General features: G+C 39.7%; 1 protein-coding gene across 2 annotated transcripts in view; it reads right to left on the minus strand.

Moving 5' to 3' along the window:
* Nucleotides 1-15,764, minus strand: part of ERICH3 (glutamate rich 3) — a 147,072-nt gene that overhangs the window by 86,634 nt on the left and 44,674 nt on the right. For both annotated transcript variants that reach the window (XM_066376572.1, XM_066376573.1), the window contains one exon: nucleotides 13,882-14,040. In XM_066376572.1, the coding sequence (XP_066232669.1) occupies nucleotides 13,882-14,040 (159 nt within the window). The remainder of the gene's footprint in view (nucleotides 1-13,881; nucleotides 14,041-15,764) is intronic.

The following is a 15,764-nucleotide window of genomic DNA, read 5'->3' on the forward strand; positions in this document are numbered from 1 at the left end:
CACAAAAGAGCCAGTGAAAGAGAAGTGGTGACTCACTTAACCCCAAATTAGAGACAAGACTGTGTGATTGACATTGCATGCAAACACAACTGATATAAATAGGCAAACTCATAACACTCCAGTCCATTTGAAGTATCCATAGCAAATTAAAGTTTCATGAATTTTTAACCTTATTTAAGTATATTTTTAAGCCAAATATACAGTGATGTCATCTTTTTGTTGTTGTTGTTGTTTAGATCTTTTTGTTTTCCAGCTATTAGAAAACTTGTTTCTTCTGTCTGTTTGTTTGTTTATTTATTTATTTATCTATTTATTCATTTTAGAGAGGAGAGAGAGTGAGAGAAAGGGAGAGAAGGGGGGGGAGCAGGAAGCATCAACTCCCATATGTGCCTTGACCAGATAAGTGCAGGGTTTCGAACCAGCGACCTCAGCATTTCAGGTCAATGCTTTATCCACTGCATCAGCACAGGTCAGGCCAGTGATGGCATCTTTATAGTACTTTTGAGATTTTTCCTGAACAACCCATGAAATCTGTATATAGTTAAACAATTTAGAATCAAGAACCTTGAAGTGTTTACTTTGAAGCAAGGTTGAATAGTCTACTTAACAATGGGGTGCTAGCACTTTCTTCATATTTATTTCACCATTCCATGTTTATACTATTTCTTGATAATATAATATCAAGTTACCAAATACAGATGCTAACTCAAAGACTCTATTCAGCTTATATTCTCCCAGAAATTCAACTCATAAGAATAAATGCTACTCAAGATAATTATACACGTACACTGATGTAAATATAAGGTTACACACACAGAAAAATAACAATTTATTTGAACCATCAATTCCATCATTTGGAGAATGTTTAACTTAATTTTGCTTTATTCTTATCATAGTTCCTCACCAGGTTTCAAAAAGAATAGTGTGAATCTATTCATTTTTTGAGATGCTTAAATAGTGAAAAGTTATTTTTTGAGATGCTTAAATAGTGAAAAGTTATTTTTAAGAAAGGGAAGTCATTCTCCAAATATTTGTCATCAGAAATAAATACAAGTCAGTCAAATAAAGGAATATGTAGAACAAATTTTGATTGAATACAACATTCATGTGAATAGAGAGGGATGTAAATAGATATTCACCAAGGAGTATAGAATTGTTAGATGGTTATGTTGCAAGTGTTATTAATGTTCCCATTTTACTTTTCTTATACTTTCCATTTTTCTGTGGTAGTGTATATAGATATTGCAATAACAAATATAAATTAAAGAAATGAAAATAATAAGAACAATGAAATAAATGAATAGAAAACTTTTAGAGTTTGGGGATTTATTTAAAATTTCTAAGTAGTTGTCAGTCAAATGCATGCCTTATTTGAAAATGGTCTAATAATTTTTTTAAATGAACATGTTGTTTATTCCCTCACATTTTTAACCTAAAGCATCTTGAACATCTTTCCATGCCAGCACAAATAAGTCTACCTTATTTTAGATATACTTTAATATATTATAACATTTAAAACAATACCTTATTAAATTTTTAATTATCGTACATTTGTTCATTATAAATTTAAAGATTCTTAAATTTATTTCTTTGCACATACAGTATATATGTATTCTTAGGAAAAATTTCTATATGTTAAAATACTTGAACATGGTCATTTAAAATGTTGACAGAAAGACAAGATGGCGATGGAGTAGGCAGACGTACCAACTTCCACCTCCCAGAACCAAGTGGATTACAAACTAATTTTAAGAACCACCATTTGGAAAAACCAACTTTGGACTAAACTAAGAGGACTCTTCAACCAAGGAACACTGAAGAAAGCACACTGAGACTGGTAGGAAAAGCGGAAAAGCGGAGAGGGCTGCCCAGCTCCTGGAGCAAACAGCAGCCGGGAGAGACTCACGTGGCAGGAAGTGAGTTTAGCAGAGAGGGGAGCGTCCTGAGTCCCAGGGACAAAGCACCAGCCTGCAGCCCGTGAGCCCAGAAGAGGCATAAAGACAGTATTTAGCTGGAAATAAGTCAGGATACTGTTTGTGAGAAAGAGACTGATTTCTCAGACCCAAGATTCTACTTAAAGGGACCGTGCAGAACACCTCTCTCACAACCACTCACCTGGGGCTCCAGGGGACAGGGAGAGAGGAGAGGACTGGAGTAGCAGTAAGAGAGTGTAATCTAGGAGGCACAGGGAGAAACATTTTGGGAGACAGCCACCCTAACCTCTGGGACAAGTCATTCCCCAAATCTGAAGTGAATATTTCCCCTGGAAACAGCAATACCAGCAAAAGGAAGCAGGACACCAGACAAACAAGCTCTCCCGTGGCACTCAGAGCAGAATCGTTTAGAAGGAGGGAGCTTTCGGAAATACAGTAGTGAGTCTTAGGGTCTGAGTTGCAGGGCTCCCACCCACACGGATGAGGGCTCGCTGGAGGGCAGGCGGCGGCGGGACACAGAAGCGCAGTTCTGTTGTCAAGGGCGGAAGCCAGCTGGCCACCACTGAGGCCCAGGTGTGAGCTCGGTCTTGCCCAGCTGGGGAGGAGGGGACATGCAAAAATGGTCAAGCCCAGCTGCGGGCCATCTATAATCCAGCCTGTGGGGAAAGGGCAGGAGCCCCGGAAGTGGGGGAGACCCGCCCTTCAGCAAGGGTGCAGGAACAAAGCCCTGCCCCACCTGCGGAACCCAGGCTTGTGGCCTGACTTGGGAGCAGGTTCCTCCCACAGGGGTGGAGCCAAAAGCCCAGAACAGGCGGAGTCCCGCTACTGAGCATGGGCACGCAGTCCTGCCCAGCCTGTGGAGGCAAGGCTTGCAGCCATCCCACGAGCGGGCTCCTCTTGCAGGGGCAGGGCAAAAGCCTGGAATCAGGCGGAGACCCACAGCTGAGCAAAGATGCTCACCCCTGCCCTCAGGGTGAGCATAATGCTACCCGTGGGGGCGGGGCGAAGGCCAAGGCCACTGAGGCTTGTACACCTGAACACGTGATCACAGCCACTCCCGTGGAGGAGAGATGGAGACCACAGCAACAGCCCCAGTTGGCAGGCACCCACAATGCCCATACCTGAACGCCCTAGGCAGCAACAGCAGAGGGGGTGGCAGGCCTGCAGACAAACTGCACATAGGGAACACAGAGGCCACACCCAGTGGACTCCAGTGGCCAAAACCTTCTTTTACACAGACAAAATGAGAAAGCAAAGAAATGCAACACAAATAAATCAAGAGAAATCCCCAGAAAAGGACCTGAATGAGTCAGATATAACCAAATTACCAGATGCAGAGTTTAAAATAATGATTGTTAGGATGCTCAAAGATATTAGGACAACAATAGATGGTCATTACGAACACCTAAATAAAGAGATAGAAAATATAAAAAAGGACATTGAAATAATAAAAAAGAATCAGTCAGAAATGACAAATACAATATCAGAAATAAAGAACACAATGGAAGGAATTAAAAGCAGGATGAATGAAGCTGAGAATTGAATCAGTGAGTTAGAGGACAAGATAAATAAAGGCACGAAAGCAGAGCAGAAAAAAGAAAAGAGACACAAAAAGTCGGAGGAAACTCTAAGAGAATTCTGTGACAACATGAAGAGAAATAATATTTGCATCATAGGGGTTCCTGAAGAAGAAGAGAAAGAACAAGGAATAGAGATTTTGTTCAAACATGTCATAGCTGAAAACTTCCCTCAAGTAAGGCAGGAAAACATCTCACATGTTCAAGAAGCACAGAGAACTCCATTAAAGAGAAACCCAAAGAAATCAACACCAAGAAACATCATAATTAAAATACCAAACCTAAGTGATAAAGAGATAATATTAAAAGCTTCTAGACAAAAAAAGACTATCACCAACAAAGGAGCCCCCATAAGGATGACTTCTAACTTCTCAACAGAAACACTTAAGGCCAGAAGGGAATGGCAAGAAATATTCAAAGTAATGCAGAACAAGAGCCTACAACCAAGACTACTTTATCCAGCAAGGCTATCGTTTAAAATTGAAGGAGAAATAAAAAGCTTTCCAGACAAAAAAAATAAAATAAAACTCAAGGAATCTACTACAATCAAACCAACGCTGCAAGAAATGCTAAGGGGCCTGTTGTAAACATATCAAAGGAGAAAAAGAATATAGCAAAAGAGAAATACAGTTTTAAAGAATAAAATGGCAATAAACAATTACATATCAATAATAATCTTAAATGTAAATGGATTAAATGATCCGATCAAAAGACATAGGGTAGCTGCATGGATAAGAATACAGGACCTGTACATATGCTGTCTACAAGAGACACACCTTAAAACAAAAGATGCACATAGACTGAAGGTAAAAGGATGGAAAAAAATATTTTATGCAAATGGAAATGAAAAAAAAACTGGGGTAGCAATACTTATATCAGACAAAATGGACTTTAAAACAAGGACTATAGTAAGAGATAAAGAAGGTCATTACATAATGATAAAGGGAGCAATCCAACAGGAAGATATAACCGTTATAAATATCTATGCACCTAATATGGGAGCACCTAAATATATAAAGCAGACTTTGATGGATTTAAAGGGCGAGATCAACAGCAATATTATAATAGTAGGGAATTTCAATACCCCACTAACATCACTAGATAGATCCTCAAGAAAGAAAATTAACAAAGAAACAGCAGTCTTAAAGGACACACTAGATCAACTCGATTTAATAGATATCTTCAGAACCTTTCACCCTAAAGCAGAAGAATATACATTTTTTTCAAGTGCTCATGGTACATTCTCTAGGATAGACCACATGTTAGGGCACAGAAGTGCTCTCAACAAATTTAAGAAGATTGAAATCGTATCAAGCACTTTCTCTGATCACAATGGCATGAAACTAGAAATGAACCACAACAGAAAAGCTCAAAAACTCACAAACACATGGAAACTAAATAGCAAGTTGTTAAATAATGAATAGATTAAGAAATTTAAAAATTCCTAGAAACAAATGTCAATGAGCATACAACAACTCAAAATCTATGGGACACAGCAAAAGCAGTACTGAGAAAGAAGTTCATAGCACTACAGGCACACTTTAAGAAACTAGAAAAAGCTCAAATAAACAACTTAACCCTGCATATAAAAGAACTAGAAAAAGAACAGCAAGTAAAGCCCAAATGTAGTAGAAGGAAGGAAATAATAGATCAGAGCAGAAATAAATGACATAGAGGCTAAAGAAACAATACAGAGGATCAATGAAACTAGGAGCTGGTTCTTTGAAAAGGTAAACAAGATCGATGAACCTTTAACTAGACACACCAAGAAAAAAAGAGAGAGGACTCAAATAAATAAAATTAGAAATGAGAGTGGAGAAATAACAACTGACACAACAGAAATACAAAATATTGTAAGAAAATACTATGAAGAAATGTATGCCAAAAAGCTAGACAACCTACATGAAATGGACAAATTCTTTGAAACATACAATCTTCCAAAAATCAATCTGGAAGAATCAGAAAACCTAAACAGACCGATTATACCAAATGAGATCAAAACAGTTATCAAAAAACTCCCAACAAAGAAAAGTCCTGGGCCTGATAGCTTCACAAGTGAATTCTACCAAATATTCAAAGAAGAACTAACTCCTATCCTCCTCAAGCTATTTCAAAAAATTCAAGAGGAAGGAAGACTTCCAAGCTCCTTTTAGGAGGCGAGCATAATTCTGATTCCAAAACCAGGCAAAGACAACACAAAGAAAGAAAATTACAGACCAATACCCCTGATGAATATAGATGCTAAAATCCTCAACAAATTATTAGCAAACCAAATCCAACAATATATGGAAAAAAATCATACACCATGATCAAGTGGGATTTATTTTGGGGAGGCAAGGCTGGTACAATATTCACAAATCAATGTGATTCATCACATAAACAAAAGGAAGGAAAAAAACCACATGATAATTTTAATAGATGCAGAAAAAGCATTTGACAAAATCCAGCACCCGTTCATGATCAAAACTCTCAGCAAAGTGAGAATACAGGGAACATACCTCAACATGATAAAAACCATCTATGACAAACCCACAGCCAACATCATACTCAATGGGCAAAAATTAAAAGCAATCTCCTTAAGATCAGGAACAAGGCAGGGGTGCCCCCTTTCACCACTCATTCAACATAGTCCTGGAAGTCCGAGCCACCACAATCAGACAAGAAGAATAAATAAAAGGCATTCAAGTTGGAAAAGAAGAAGTAAAGCTATCATTATTTGCAGATGATATGATATTGTATATAGAAAACCCTAAAGTCTCAGTCAAAAAACTACTGGACCTGATAAATGAATTCAGCAAAGTGGCAGGATATAAAATTAATACTCAGAAATCAGAGGCATTTTTATACTCCAACAATGAACAGTCAGAAAGAGAAATTAAGGAAACAATCCCCTTCACTATTACAACCAAAAAATAAAGTACCTAGGAGTACATTTAATCAAGGAGACTAAAGATTTGTACTCGGAAAATTATAAAACATTGATAAAAGAAATCAAGGAAGATATAAACAACTGGAAGCATATACTGTTCTCATGGTTAGGAAGAATAAACATAATTTAAAATGTCTATATTACCCAAAGCAATCTATAAATTCAATGCAATACCAATTAAAGTACCAATGACATACTTCAAAGATATAGATCACATATTCCAAATATTTATATGGAACCAAAAAAGAACATGAATAGCATCAGCAATCTTAAAAAATATAAATAAAGTGGGAGGTATCACACTTCCTGATATCAAGTTATACTACAAGGCCATTGTACTCAAAACAGCCTGGTACTGGCATAAGAACAGGCATATAGATCAATGGAACAGAACAGAGAACCCAGAAATAAACCTACAGCTCTATGGACAACTGATATCGACAAAGGAGGTAACAGCATGCAATGGAGTTAAGACAGCCTCTTTAATAAATAGTGTTGGAAAAATTGGACAGCTACCTGCAAAAAAATGAAACTAGACCACCAACTTACACCACTCACAAAAATAAACTCAAAATGGATAAAGGACTTAAATGTAAGTTGTGAAACCATAAGCATCTTGGAAGAAAACATAGGCAGTAAGCTCTCCAACCCTTCTCACAGCGATATATTTGCCGATTTATCTTCATGGGGAAGTGAAATAAAAGACAGGATAAACAAATGGGACTTTATCAAACTAAAAATTTTTTGCACAGCTAAAGACAATAAGAAGAGAATAAAAAGACAAACTACACAATGGGAGAACATATTTGACAATACGTCTGATAAGGGGTTAATAACCAATATTTATAAAGAAATTGTAAATCTCGCCCTGGCCTGTTGGCTCAGTGGTAGAGCGTCGGCCTGGCGTGTGGAAGTCCCAGGTTTGATTCCCGGCCAGGGCACACAGGAGAGGCGCCCATCTGCTTCTCCACCCCTCCCCCTCTCCTTCCTCTCTGTCTCTCTCTTCCCCTCCCGCAGCCGAGGCTCCATTGGAGCAAAAGATGGCCCGGGTGCTGGGGATGGTTCCTTCGTCTCTGCCCCAGGCGCTAGAGTGGCTCTGGTCGCGACAGAGCGACGCCCCGGATGGGCAGAGTGTCGCCCCCTGGTGGGCGTGCCGGGTGGATCCCAGTCGGGCACATGCGGGAGTCTGTCTGACTGCCTCCCTGTTTCCAGCTTCAGAAAAATACAAAAAAAAAAAAAAAATCTAGCAAAATTCAAGAACTTGTAAATCTCAACACCAGGAAGACAAAAAATCCAATCAAAAAATGGACAAAAGAAATGAATAGACACTTCTCCAAAGAGGACATACAGATGGCCAATAGGCATATGAAAAAATGCTCAACATCACTAATCATTAGAGAAATGCAAATTAGAAACCACAATGAGATACCACCTCACACCAGTCAGAATGGTGCTCATCAACAAAACAACACAGAATAAATGCTGGCGAGGATGTGGAGAAAAGTGAACCCTCCTGCACTGCTGGTGGGAGTGCAGACTGGTGCAGCCTCTGTGGAAAACTGTATGGAGATTCCTCAAAAAATTGAAAATCGAACTGCCTTTTGACTCAGCTATCCCACTTTTAGGAATATACCCCAAGAACCCATAGAACTGCTCCAAAAGGAGAAATGCACCCCCATGTTTGTGGCAGCATTTTCACAATAGCGAAGATTTGAAAACAACCCAAGTGTCCATCAGAGGATGAGTGGATTAAAAAGCTTTGGCACATATATACTATGGAATACTACTCAGCCATATGAAATGATGACACTGGATCATTTACAATAACATGGATGGACCTTGATAACATTATACGAAGTGAAATAAGTAAATCAGAAAAAAACTAAGAACTATATGAATCCATACATAGATGGGGCATAAAAATGAGACTCAGAGACATGGACAAAAATGTGATGGTAACAGGGGGAGGGGATGGGGCGAGGAAGGAGAGAGAGGAGGTGGGGGAGGGGAGAGGCACAAAGAGAACCAGATAGAAGGTGACGGAAGACAATTTGACTTTGGGTGAGGGGTATGCAGTATAATCAAATGTCAAAATAATCTGGAGATGTTTTCTCTCAACATATGTACCCTGATTTATCAATGTCACTGCATTAAATTTAATAAAAAATATATTGACAGATATTTCCATATTGCTTTCACAATAGTACTAATTTCTGATTCTAACAATAGTTCATGAGAAACTCTTATTCTAAGGATAATCATTTTCAACCAAGTCATTATTCTAACTCAATTGCATTTCAACCAGGCTGTTTTTTACCAAATTGTTTTTGGCTAAATCAAAGACCCTCACTTCTGATATTTAGAAAGATCAACCAGCTTATATCTGGTGCACCTTCAAACAATTCTCATATGCATACTACATCCTTCTTTACTCTTTAGGAAAGCAAAACAAATTTAATGGGTGCTCACTACACACTCATCAATCATGTAGACCACTATTCTTCAGAAAATTCTTGTCTGATTTTATATTAAATCCTTTTTATCATCAATGCTATTGGAAATATTGCATTCTTTTCTGGCAGTATATTATACATTGTAATATAAACTTCAATAAGTTAGAAACTTTTGCCTGTCTTGATCATTGATAGACCACGAATACCTAGAGCAGTACCTTAGTGATAGTAAGTGCTCAATAAATATTTCCTGAAGTGTATGTTTAGCTAGTTTAAATTAATATGGGATTGATCTCAATCTTGTCAGCTATGTAAGTTACCATTAAGTGTCTGTCCTTCAATCATTCACACCTTTAAAGTTGAAAACAGGAAAATAAAAGGCCCTATATATATTTAATCAATAAATCCACCCAGTGTCTCAAAGCAGATTTGGAAAATAACTGAAAAGAAAAATAAAATCTCTCCCTAGGCAGAACTTAAATATTACCTGATTGATAGTACCTTATAGGAAAATGTGTCTATCAAACTAGTATAGTAAAATAATACTTATAGGAGCATAGAAAAGAATATAGTCACCTTGGTAAACATGGAAAATGACCATCCAAGAACTATGTAATATGGAGGAAATCTCAACCATTGGCCTTTGAATATTTCCAGTCCTAATGGCAAAGTTATTCTTGAGCTTACAGGGGGGTTTTGCCAAAGACCTTTGAGTTATTTTGGTACCTTGGCAATCCCATTCCTAAAATGAGACAGGTGCATCAAGCCATCTTATCTTGATGCTGTTAACATTCCACTCCACCCTACCTGCTCATTCCAATTCCATGCTCACCAAGCAACCTTCTCATTGTGATAGGGCTCACACTAAGGTCTGCCTACATGGGGGAGATGCATGGTTTCTATGAATTTTGATTACTTGATAGCTTGTGGACTAATGATCCCTGATTATGATGTTTCTCCCCACTTTGGTTTATTTACTATAAGGAGAAAAATAAGCTTGTTCTGAGTTATTTTATTCAGCCTGAGACAATCTCTCAGGACCTGACCATTCCTGAATACTAGCTGAAACAGAAAATGTCTGTGCCCTCAAAGTGTGTGGGTGGAGTGCAGAGCACATTCCTAGCAGCTGTGGCTGATGCAATGCTGTGAGAATACTCCAGCTCCCAGAAACCTCCTGGGCATACCCAGGAAGGAAACTCGCCCACTATAAGGAAGTGACTTAGCACCAACCATGCAGCTCCCTGATCTTTTCAGCCATTGGCTATGAAAGACATGCTGTAACACCCTATAGGCTGAACCCATGTATATAAGCTAGCTTACTTCCTGAATAAAGTGGATCTACGTCACTAAACCTGGTCCCTGGAGTCATGTCTTTGCGTCTGTCTCCATTGTCCTCGCCCCAGGCACGACTTGTCCACAACTGGCGCCCACATGGGGCAGGGACCTAACCAGCATCCAAGGGACGGGTGAGTGACCCTCTGCAATGGGAAACCTTCTCCCGCACTCTCGAGCCCCTCAGGCTCGAGCCCTGCATGCCCTTTTGCAGAGTAGGTGAGTTGAAGTTTGTGAAAAGAATCCCTGTACTTACTGGGAGATTCTCTCTGGTCTCAATCCCTGGATTGAGGATGCGCCCCTCTGAGACCTTGATACTTGGGCCTGAGCTCTTCGACGTGTTCATTCAGCCAAGGTACACAAGGGACGGGCCTTCCCTCTTGGCCTCATTCCTACCTTATTGGCAATACACACCTGCTTGACCGGTGCTCCTGCTGCATACCCTCCGCCGGTCCCTAAGGTCCTACAGGATACCCTTCTATCTGAGGAGCCCCTACCTCCCTATTCGCCCCCCTCCACTGAGGAGGAAAGTAGTTTAGCCTTCGAGTTTGTGGCTGAGTGTGCAGAAATGAAACTAACCAAATTGCTAGCTGCGCCATTAGCTCTGCCACCAGGAAAAGCAGAAGTCGCTACTTCCTCATTCCCTGATGGGGCTCAATGCCCCCCCCCAGCCTCTCAGATGCCATTTTCTACCCCAGATTTAATTCTAACACATGTTCCTGCTGCAGACCCATGGCCCAGCCTATATGCCCCCATGTGTCTTTTTTCTTTCAGTCTGTCTGTCTTGTCTATTTTTCTGTATCTCTCGCTCTCTCTCTCTCTTGCCCCTCTCTCTGAAATGACACTGGAAGGACCCAGCTACATCACAGTGGCGGGGATCACACCCTCTTCTAACGCAAGGGAGAGGTTATGCTTGTGTTTTTCAGCCAATTTGGATCCCAGGAAACTCCAAACCTGCTTGACAGGGACTTTTGGGCACCTACTAAGTGGTTCAGTCTTCACCCGACCAAAGCCACAGACCTGGCCTTCTCCACACCAACTACACCTGAAGGGAAGAGGTCCTCTGCACTCCAGAAGAAGACCTCCCGGCCGGCATGCGCACCCCATCGCCTGGGGGGATGCAGAGGCTTTGGCAAGGTGGGCCCAGAGAATTGCCCCTGATGGGCCCCCAGGCCCTGGTGCTCTGTTCTTGCTTATGAGTGCTATAGTAATCACTGACTCCCAGACACAGGTGGCGGCAGCCCCAGGCTCAAGCCCAGCAGCGCAAGCTGGTGTTTTCAGTTCATCTTTGGAGGATGAGAATTGGGCCGGAGTTGTGATTTGCAGACTCCGGAAGGTAAATGGCGGCAGCTGCAGTTGGAGGATGAATGGAAGCCAGGCTTGCATTGCTGAGTGGCTGCTGGAACGGCAGGGTGTGCCTGCTAAGCCGTTGGTGGGTTTGCTGACATTTTGGGACGTAGGGTGGGTGCCATCATGCTCTCCAGAGCAGAGATGGAAATGCTGACTTCCATTGCCACATGTTCCTCTTTGGGACAGTGTAAGACCTGCCAGGATGGCAGGAATGAGGGGGTGGCTGAGGCTTCATGTGCATGGACTGATTTCCTGGACTACAACCTGAGTGAGCACTGGCTCCTTTGTTGGATGGTCTTACGGATTTTGGACAATGTGAAATACCCTGATGGGGGTGAGTGGCAGCTTTGCTGGCGGCCCTTCCCCTGCTCCGGTAAGCTTTTCCCATGGCTAGAAAGAAGGCCGAGGACATTTTGTACTTTTGGCAAAGTGCTCAGAGACTGGTGAAATGTACCTTTGTAATCGTTGAAATTGTATGATTTGTAATATTGTTGTAATTTGTGTAATGTGCCTTGCAACCATATGCAGCCCATGGCAAGCCATCCATTCTGTGTTTGGACACTGGGACCTTTGTGGAAAGGGGGCGTGCATGGACCTACGTCCATTTTTTACAATCAAAATGGAACTGTGTTTAACAGCACCTAAAAGGTCTCTGTAACACAATGGGAGGGAAATGACATCCAAACCCCTAGGAGGAATCCCCTGTTTAAGACCCCATTCTATTTCCTAACTAGTCAAACATTACAGAAGCTTGTCTCATTGTTTAATCCAGCTAATCTATTAGCATATAGTATAATAGGTATTATAGTTGTTTTAGTTCTACTAGGGTTCTGTTGCATAATGCGTAGCATTCAGAAGCTACAACAACAGCAAGCTGTCATTCATCAAGTCCAATTGGCCTTAATTAAAAGAGAAGGGGGAGATGTGGGTGGAGTGCAGAGTGCATTTCTAGCAGCTGCAGCTGATGCAATGCTGTGAGAATACTCCAGCTTCCAGAAGCCTCCTGGGCATACCCAGGAAAAAAGCTCACCTGCTATAAGAAAGTGACTTAGCGCCAACCATGCAGCTCCCTGATCTTTTCAGCCATTGGCTATGAAGGACACGCTGTAACGCCCTATAGGCTGAACCTGTGTATATAAGCTAGCTTACTTCCTGAATAAAGTGGATCTTCATCACTGAACCTGGTCCCTGGAGTCGGGTCTTTGTGTCTCCATTGTCCTCACCCCCGGCAGGACTTGTCCACAAAAGTGGAGACCAGATCCTAAAAAATATCGATCTAATTTCTTTATGACTTAATAACTTCTGCCTAGCTCTAAGCAGTTTTCTCTAGAAAATGTACCACCATTTTTGGTTTAATTACCCCTGCCTTCTGAAAAACTATTAAACAAGGCTTGTAAAAAGTGCTATATCAGTTGGAAAACATATTAAACAAATTAAAATATTAATTATTTTTATATTTCTATTTTTACTGTGAAACAATCACTTATATATATTAATTCCTTGGTGTCAAGCTTGTTAGATAAAAATATCTTAATTTCATATATTGTATGTTTCCTAAAAAGTAATGAAACCAAATCCACCTATTTGAACATGATGACTAATGGACTCTGACACAGGTTGAAGTTAGCAAATGTTTCTATTTTGTGTTAGAAATACAAACAATACCTTCCCTAATTACTGAATATCTTAATTATATCTTCCTGTTTAAGGAACTCATGTTTTATGGTTACTATACCTCCTTCCTGTGCTCTATTAAACTAATTGAAAACTACCTGAGACATAACCTTGAAAAGAAAGTAGTCAAACTCCCATGTGTGATTAATTCAGCATTTTTGAAAGATAGACATTCTTTTCTTTCTATAGCCAATGTTCTCCAGAGTCAAACTCGAAGCAATTTCATACACTGATGGTAAAGTAAGTCAGCATGCAAATGCAAACCTATTCTTGGAAAGTTTCATTTTCTAAGTTTCATGCATTTAAAATGTAAAAGCAGTAGATACTAGGTCTGTTCTGATAGAAGTCATATCTGGCTATAAAAAGTTCCTCTCTTTTTCACACAGCCCTTCAAATTAATGAGAGATCACCATATCTTATTACAAATTTATTCCTTATTCTTTTTCCTCACTAACAAAGAAATTTTAGCCTTTCCCATTAGAATAAGATAATTAAATAGAACATCACAAGCACTTAAGTGCACAGTACAAATTACATTGAGTAGATTAATTAAATCTAGCATCTTAAATACTGCGATAATCTAATATTCTATTCAAGAATAAAAAGATATTTCTTGAGGAAATAACATTTACCTCAATGGGAAATGGAGCTTCACTTTCCAGCGGTGAAGTTTTCGATCTGGACCTGGAAGTTACCTTTGGAAGAGTACCTACTGCAGGATTACTGGGAAGAGGCTGTAATCGAATTGGAGGTTGCATAATTCCTGGAGCCGTATATGGACGCGGGGCTGTCTACACAATTAGGAAAAAATATCCATTTAAATTAGTATCTTGACATCGTTCCAGAACCAATTAATAACCCAACAAATTGACTAGAGTAATTAATGGTGCCTTTTTACTGAACAGATTAAACTTTAATTATGTCCTTCCATTTTACAAACCCTTATGACCCAAAGTATTTGTTAAAACATATGGCGTGGAAGTCCTCTACATAAGTAAATGCCACAATTACAGAGTAGTCTAGACAAAGGAGATGTTCTCTGTTAGGTTCCTGTATTTTATTCATACTGTTAACTCACTGACAGTACTTAATTTATACTGTGCATAGAATAGCTTTGCTCAATTAAATGTTAAGTTGAATAATGTTCCTATTTTAGAGATTTAAAGGGATATGACTGGAATGGACTCACTTCTATTTAATGTTTTCAACATAAATTCTACTGTGAGTCTTTTAAGCCTTAGGATCAGTGCTTAAGTACAAAAGCAATATGCTTCAAAAAAGAAGAAAGATAAATGCTTAACTGTAATGTATCACTATCTAGTCAACCTCGTCCTTAAATATTAGAAAAACAAAAATGAAAAATAGTAACTGGCGACTTTGGAAAACACTGTGAGAAAATTGACAGTCGTTGCAGGCTGGATATTCTCTATTTGCCTCCCTTCCCTGTCTGCCCTGCCCTGCTCTGGCCTCCGGGAGTCGTTTCTTCATGGATTTCACCAACTAACCTTAGGATTCCAGTTAGATTTGGCCATTGAAGGGCACTGGCAGGAGATTAAAAGACAGAAGAAAAAGAGATTGGGGTCTTAATTCTCCTGAACCCGTCCCACTAAGGTTGTGATAGGTCACCTGGGTCCCTCCACCGAGGTCCACTGCTTTGTCAGGAAGTCCTCTCCTAGCTTACAAGTAGGAGCAGTTCTTGACCCAACCCCTCACTTCCCCCCTTAGGTCTAGGTGGTGCGGTTTCCCATTGGGCTGACCCCAGCAGGCTCAGCTCCCTAGTTGTTTTTCCTTAACCCTGCCTTCATCTCGTAAAGAGTTTCTGTATTAAACCCTTCCTAATTACCCTATTTGTGTAAGCCATCTGTTTCCTGCTGAGACCCTGACTGGTACACTTTCTAATCAAGAATATACTGCAGAGACCACCAAAGGTACTAGTATGAAGCATTAACCATGTCCTTTGTGGAACTGACAGAACATTTGGAATTTAGTATACAGATCAGCAATGTTTCAAACATGAAAAAGAAACACGCTTTTGTCTTAGTTGTTCTATTATAATAAAATATTAGAAAACTTGTTAAAAAGAATATATGCATATTTGGACAAGAGGGTGTGAAAAGGATAGTATATAAATGACTCATAATAAGATTTAATATGCTGACTCTAAAGAATAATGAACAAAATATTCAACTCTATAAAAGTGTAAACAGTGTGGTTTCTACCACTAAAAGTTGATCTTCGTGGCGTCCTGATAAGCATGTCATATGAGCTAAATTCTAATTTTATTAAGTCAATATTTATTGGATTCCAATTATAGGGACAATTAGGAGATTAAAAAGTAATTTTAAGCATCTAATTAGTGTCAAATGAACCCCACAAATACGGCCAAAAAGACAGTACAACAAAATATCTGAGAACTAACAGCACTTAGGATTAAAGTTATTTGGAATAAACCAATGAGACTGAAAAATTAAAGTTTCACAGAAGCAGTTACCATATTTCCCCATGTATAAGAGGC

The sequence above is a fragment of the Saccopteryx leptura genome, chromosome 3, assembly GCF_036850995.1.
Source record: "Saccopteryx leptura isolate mSacLep1 chromosome 3, mSacLep1_pri_phased_curated, whole genome shotgun sequence".
In the NCBI taxonomy this organism is placed as follows: Eukaryota; Metazoa; Chordata; class Mammalia; order Chiroptera; family Emballonuridae; genus Saccopteryx; species Saccopteryx leptura.